Here is a 6982-nt window from a genome sequence, read left to right on the forward strand (position 1 = left end):
TTTTCTCCAGAATTTACTTAAAACTCAGGACAAAAGCAAAAAAATCCTGGAGTTATTCTTTTAGAAAATGTTGTGCAGCGAGTGAACAAAGGCCACTTTAAATTGAGAGACCTCAAGGGAGTTAAATACAGGCTTGCTCATTCAGTCTGAATTCTCACCTGAACTTTCATATATCATCAGGCCCTCTGAGTAGGAGAGGTTGGAAGAAGGCAGATGGGAAGCTGGCTAATAGCTTTGGCATACCTTGCAAAATCAGCCCTGCGGCCAGCGTTTGGTGGGGAGGACAGCTGTCCAGGTGCTGTGTGGCACTTCAGCCTGTCAGAGGTTTGTGGAAAATAATAAATGTCTGTTGCATTATGTGCGGGCTGTTCTGGGCAGGATAGATGGAAAATCTGTCCTAGCATTATTAATTAGAGATAATAAGACACATGGCTGTGCGGAGGAGTCCCGAGTGCCTTCTGTGCCTCGGACAGGCAGGGTGCCTGGGTGGGGTGTCCTGCGAAGCTGCCGTCTGCACAGAGCAGCGACTGCTGCGGGGGCGATGGCTGGGCTGGTGGCGGTGTGCGAGGACCAGCCCAGGCTGTGTCAGGGCCTTTCCCCACTGCAGGCCGTGCCTCTGTGTTGCTTGTCTTGTTGCTTCTTCTCTGTAGCCTCTGCGGGGGAGAGAGTGCCTGCAGTGGCCCCTCGCAGCCACCACTACATAAAAGAAGGGCAGAGAAGTGGAGCTGGGTGATTTCCCAGTCTGGATGGATGTGGGTAATTGCTGTGTAATCACAGGGCACGGGCAGGCAGAGGGGAGATGCTGACTGGCACCGCTCCGTCGGCGGTGCTTTGGGGATTTCTTTTTGGCTAAGTATCTAGCCCAGAGATGCACCTGTAAAAGGAGAGCACTGAAAACTGCCACAGATCAACCTTTCCTCTGGTTTATGGTTGTAATCCTCCCAGGCCACGTGTGCTGCCCCTCACGTAGCTGAACCCTCTCAGTCCTCCGGAGCTGGCATTTCCTTCTCGCATTCCCCACTGCCTCCCCGGTCCCACGGGAGCTGCCCTGTCTGGCCAAGGGACACGGCAGGGGTACAGCTGTCCTGTGTTCCAGCTGGCCCTGTATCCTACCTCTCCCTTCGCCTGCACATTTTCCTCCTGACGTTTCTGAGGATTGCAGAACAGGAACAGAAGGGCTCCTTTGGTGCTGCTTTGTCATCCTGTGTCCTGTGACACCTGGGGCTGGTGTCAGGGGAGGTGCAGTGGGCCTGAACAGCCTGGCCTTCAGCCAAAGAGCTTAACAGCAGCTCCATCTGGACCCTGAGGGTGTTTGCCATAAACTGGAGTGAAACCTGTAGCTTGCGTTATTAGTTGATGTTTTTAGTTGCTCACACTGGAGGCTGGGTTTCTGTAGTACAGCCAGGAGGAGAAGGGCAGTATTCAGCAGAGCTCTGGCAGTCCCTTGTCTGGCTGACACCTTGGCTGGACTGCAGCCTGCAGAATGGTCTCTCAGCCCTTGCCTAAGCTGTGTCTCCTTTCCTGTGGCCCAGACACCACCTGAAAGAACCTTATTTACTCTACTTGAGGCATTAACCTCCTTCCATGCCAGTGCTTTACTTCTGGATTTGTCACCTGGGTCCTGGATGTCATTCCGTCATCTTTCTCTCTTCTTCCAAGTTTTCCTTTGGAAGAGCCAGACTTCCACACCTTCTCAACGTGATCTGCCCTCTCGCTCCACTTGACCCTCTAAATCATTGAAAAACAGGAGAAGACAAAACAAACCCAAATAATGGATACTGCGTGTTTTCCGCTTCACTGGAAAATGCCCCCCTTGGAATAATCGCCCTGTCTGTCCCCCCCGTGTCTGTGGTTAGCCATGCTGCTCTCTGGGGATGCACGGGGTATTGCCCGCCCTGCAGGCCGTGTACCTCTAAAGCATCCTTTGAGCCACAGCCAGCCCTAACCGTTTGTCCAGGCACAGGGAGACGGACAAGCCTACGGAGCCACAGGAGCAGCTAGACCTGCTCTCCCCCCTCTTCTGCATTGCTACAGGAGTTTGTGCAAAACACTAGCTCCAAACATAATGGGCTTGGATGCGAGATGCAGGAAGACAGCACAGGACCAGGAGCTTTAATGGAAAACTCTTCCGTGCCAGCTCAGGGAGGTGAGAGTGACTTTCTTCACCTGCCAGGTCTGGGCTGCACTCTCAGATACCTACACCAAAAACATCCCCAGGCTACCTCAAAGGAGAGAAATCAGGTGTTGGGTAGGGAGGGGATATTGCTGGTTTAGAGCTCCACCTGGGGCTGCAGTTGTCTGGAGGCATCTATAGAAGTGGCTCTGTCCCAGGGGGTGCGCTGCTCACTAGGGAACTGGTGGGAGAGCTGGTGGCAGCAGGAGGGACATGGCTGTTGTCAGAAGCACAGAGCTGAGACCGCTTTTGTGCAGCGTTCAGACACCACGTAAATGACTGTTCCTCCTCCTCTACAGGTGAATCTGGTCTTGAACGAAGGGAAGTCCCTGGGCCTCATGATCCGCGGAGGGGCAGAATATTCCCTGGGCATCTACATCACCGGTGTGGATAAAGGCTCCGAAGCAGAGAGCACTGGCTTAAAGGTAAGAGTGGGCTGGGGCAGGAGGTAGAGCTTCACATGTTGTGGCTGCAGGGCCATGTCAGCACATAACTGCTGCTGTTCCTACCCCTCTGCCCCTGGCCAAGCAGGGCTCTCAGTGGAGAGATGAGCATTGCGTTTCTGGGGACAGCGTTTCGGGGCAGGTTCTTTGGACATTTTGGATACTAAGCCTAGAGGGAGCAACGTTGTGCAGAGAGAAATGCAGCCTTACAACTTTTGGAGTAGGTTGTACTTGCCTTCTGCCTTAGCGCAACCCAACACCTGATTTCTCTCCTTTGAGGTAGCCTGGGGATGTTTTTGGTGTAGGTATCTGAGAGTGCAGCCCAGACCTGGCAGGTGAAGAAAGTCACTCTCACCTCCCTGAGCTGGCACGGAAGAGTTTTCCATTAAAGCTCCTGGTCCTGTGCTGTCTTCCTGCATCTCGCATCCAAGCCCATTATGTTTGGAGCTAGTGTTTTGCACAAGGTGCTCATAGCCTGCCTGCAGGGAATGTGTTTAGCTGCAGCAATGGGAGGAGGCCAGGCTTGCTGCAGTGGGAGCAGGTGCGTGCTAGTTTCCTCCTGCAACATTGGCATTCGCAAGGATCATGTCTTAACAAGCAGAAACAGCAGGATCACCCTCAGGGCTAGAGCAGAGTTGATCTATCAGCAGCCTAATTTGGTGCGACCTCCAGCTACATCGGGCTCTCTCCATAGTCAAACGGGTTCCTAAAGGATGCTCTGTGGGTCGGCTGGGCCCTTCTGAGGCTGGACTCGTCCAGAGTCCTACAGTTTTGCTGCGGACCTCTTGTAAAGCGAGATCCTACGTCTCTTTCATCCCACCACGTAGACATGCACACACATCACCTCCGAGCTCCTCCATCCTTCCCGCTGTACCAGGTCTCAGAGCAGGATGGGACATCCTGGGACCTCACCTGTTCTTGGAAGGGGCATTTGGGGTTCCAATTTTAGTAAAATAAGTTGAAAAGGGAGCTATTGGACTCTGGGTGCAGCATCTCTGTGCTGCTGATGGATGGGACATGTTTGAGACTCGAACTTCCCAGGCTGTAGCATTGTACTTCACTCAGGGTTTCTTTTTTGGTGGTTTTTTTTCTCTCTAAATGACCCAACTCCCTGCAATCACATCGTGCCCTTTTGGCTTCCTCCAGTGCAATCCCATGGAGTCTGAGAGACAGTTCTTTCCCTGCTCCTTGTGTCAGTCAAGAATCGAAGTATGTTAAACTCCCTAACGTTCTCTCAGTCCTCTGAAATGGTGCTGGACTGCTGAGGACCGAGAGGTAATCTGCTCTGATCCCCTCTCTGTATTGTGAATTGATATGTTTCTCCCTTGATCAACCCCAGAGAGTTTAGGGCTAAGCCTTCAGCTTTGCTCCAGTGGCCCCATAAAGTCACTTAAATCTGTAAAGGCTGGTAGCATGAAGTGGATGGATTCTGGTCGAGAGGGCTGTGATTTGGGCTGGGACAGGCATGATCCTGTCCCTCAAGTTGCTGTAGCACAAAATGTTGCATCTAACTGGGCACTGAGGTCACCAGGGTTCCCTTTATAGACAAGGAGACATTTGTGGGGGTAATGCAACAGCTTCTGAACTTAATTGTCCTCTGCAGGCTCCTGTTTCTCTCTGCTGATTCTTTTTTACACAGAATGAAAACACTGAACTTCGAGATTTGGATCAATCCAAGCCTTAATCTCTCTGTCAGGTCCTTAGCAGGGAAATGGGATTTTGGACCCTGCCATATGAGAGGGTCACTTGGGCACTAGGGAAAAGGAGCTGTAGGAGCATCCTAGGGAGATGGCTGAGTTCTCAGGGCAGCAAGAAGTGAGAGCTGCTGCTGGAAACTCCCTGCCGACCATCCCTCTCTCCCAGAGTGTACGTTACTCCTCTGGGCTGGCCACCTCGCAGCCACTCTGCCTGCACACCCGACGCGGGTACACAGCCGTCTCCAGGGATGTCAATGCATGCTTGTTCATTAGCCCAGGGTCGTGGTGAGAGGCACGGGACAATTTGTTTCTGCCTAATAGAGCTGGAAAGAGAGGGACTGGCTTGAGCTGCCCCGGGTGTCACACGGGTGACTTTGCTGAGTCAGAGGACCCACCATCTGAAGCAAGCCTGTTTGTCCCCAGTGCCTGCTGACCCTGTGCCAGAGTGTCAGACTCCATCTCATAAACACGAGAAGCCTGAAAGATTAAAGGCAGGAGAAGAAAAAGAAGTTGCATTGTTTTCCTAAGGTTCTTTCTGTTTGTTTCATGTTTAGTGCTTCCATACTGCTCCAAATCCCTCTCTTCGCTGCACGGAGAAAATTGCTGCTTTTCTTTGTTCAGTCCACCTGCTGGCAAGCTCAGCACAGCTAACGTCACACTGCAAACTCGCACACGCAGGAAAAGTCACAGCAGCGTAACACATGGCTTTATCCCTCCACCTCTCATTTCATGCCTGCTAGGAAAGCAAGAAAGTAATCACACGCACGCTGTAGTCGAAGCACATGGGGCGGTGCGCGCTGCTCCCCTTCATCCCTGCCAAGCAAGGTCCCTGCACCGTGGCAGTTCTTTGCACACCAGAGCCTCTGCTTATTGATTCTTTATATCTCTCTCCTTGCTTTTCTGTTTTCTAGTAAGTGATTTGTGCGTGCCAGCAGGCTGATGCTTTTCTGAATGTCAGGCTTTATGTGATTTCGGATACACACAGATACATCCCATCCTGATTTGTGTATGCTGCAGGCCGTAAATTTAGAACTGCTTGGAGGTTTGGAGATAAAGAAAGGCCTTTTATGTTCTGCTGCTAGACATGGTGGGGTGTAGACTGCATCCACACGCTCCCTATGCTGCTCCAGGTGGTGGTGGAAGGGATGTGATACCACGAGGAGGGAAGAACTGATGAGTAAATGTGATTTCCAGATAATTCATTGCTCTCTAAAGTAGAAAAACTGTGCTTGTTCAATGTGGGCTCAACCCAACCTTGGTGGGTCGATGGGGAGGTTCCTGAAAAAAAACCCAGGCAGTGAATGCTTCTGTGGGTTTTGCTGCTTTCACTGAATTTGTTACCAGAATTGTTTGAGTTGATCCTGCCAGACTTCTCATTTTAGGGAAAACCCTCTTGCATCTATGGCACAAAATCAGAATTTTTGAATGTTTTAATAACATGTCTTACATTTCCCTTAAATTTTGATTAAAGGGCGAACAACGTGGTATTGAAAACCAGTCAAAACCAAGGAAGTTTCTCTCAGGCCTGAAAGCTAAGCTGGCTTTTGTCTGCTTCAGAAACAGGGGGCCGTGGTCCTGAGGAGTGGGTCCCAGAGGAGATCTAGCCTTGCTGATGCCAGTTTGGGTACTGCTTCTCTGCTCCCTCCGGCTTCATGGCCGCGAGGCAGAGCGCTCTGCAGGTGCCAGCAGAAAACAGGTTGGATTGCTGCAGTCAGTCGGTAATTAAATATTCATACTCTTGGCCTTGGCCTTCTTTATATTCATTCATGAAAATTCTGACAGTGTGTTCTTTGGGCATGTTTTAAAATATGCTGCCTCGTTGTAAGTTCTCAGACTGAAAAAGTACGTGTTAGCGGAGGGAAGCAAAGGAGGAACGTGAGCCAGTCTTGTTTACTTGAGCTTCTGTCCTCCCTGCCTCTGTCGTGACATGTGCAGCGGTGCCATGCAGGAGCTGAGCTTGTTCGTGGCTTTGCTCATCCCGATTTCTTCCTCATTCATTTTTTCTGGTGGTGTATTTTGTAAGGATGTTTTTTAAAACTAATATTTTTTTCTCTCCTTGACCTTTACATCAAAATAGCAGATTTCATGTAGCTTTCTTTGAACAAACAACTCAATATTGAGTTCCCAGCACAAAGGCTGGGGTAAAAAGAGGCTACCACAATCCATGTATATTCATATACAAGAGAAGGAGAGAAAAAAAGAGACTGTAAATAGGAAGAGGTGAATGATTTTACATCATCGGTGGCAGTCATGAAGCTGCCTTTTGAAAACTGACTTGTATTTTGAGGTCTGCACATAGACAAAGATACTGAAAAGAGAAGATAAAAAAGAGCCTCATGGCTGCCTCGGAGTCTGGGGACTAAGCTGTATAGTGAGAAATTCAATGAGGAGGTGGGTGGTTGTGGTACGCAAGATGTAACCTTTCCACTGGAGGCAGTGTGGAGTGGTCCTTCAAACCATGTCACATTGTTGCTTCAATTGCTCCTTTTCTGGGACGCTACCAGAAACCTCCTCACAGCAGTGCCGAAACCACTGCCTACCCCAAGAGACAATCTTCTCTCCTTGTTTGCTTTCATTTCCAGACTGTATCTGCTTTGTTCCTCATATTTGTATTACAAGGTGTTTGGGGAAAAGAACGTGTTTCCAGACGGCACTTGGCACCCGCTCTT

General features: G+C 50.3%; 1 protein-coding gene across 1 annotated transcript in view; it reads left to right on the top strand.

The window, feature by feature from the left end:
- DFNB31 (deafness, autosomal recessive 31) overlaps nt 1–6982 on the top strand; it is a gene marked incomplete at its 5' end in the record, with an annotated part of 37999 nt that overhangs the window by 9765 nt on the left and 21252 nt on the right. Inside the window, one exon of the mRNA XM_009586552.1 lies at nt 2473–2598. Coding sequence (XP_009584847.1) covers nt 2473–2598 — 126 coding nt within the window. The remainder of the gene's footprint in view (nt 1–2472; nt 2599–6982) is intronic.

Source organism: Fulmarus glacialis, unplaced genomic scaffold (genome assembly GCF_000690835.1).
Source record: "Fulmarus glacialis isolate BGI_N327 unplaced genomic scaffold, ASM69083v1 scaffold16691, whole genome shotgun sequence".
In the NCBI taxonomy this organism is placed as follows: Eukaryota; Metazoa; Chordata; class Aves; order Procellariiformes; family Procellariidae; genus Fulmarus; species Fulmarus glacialis.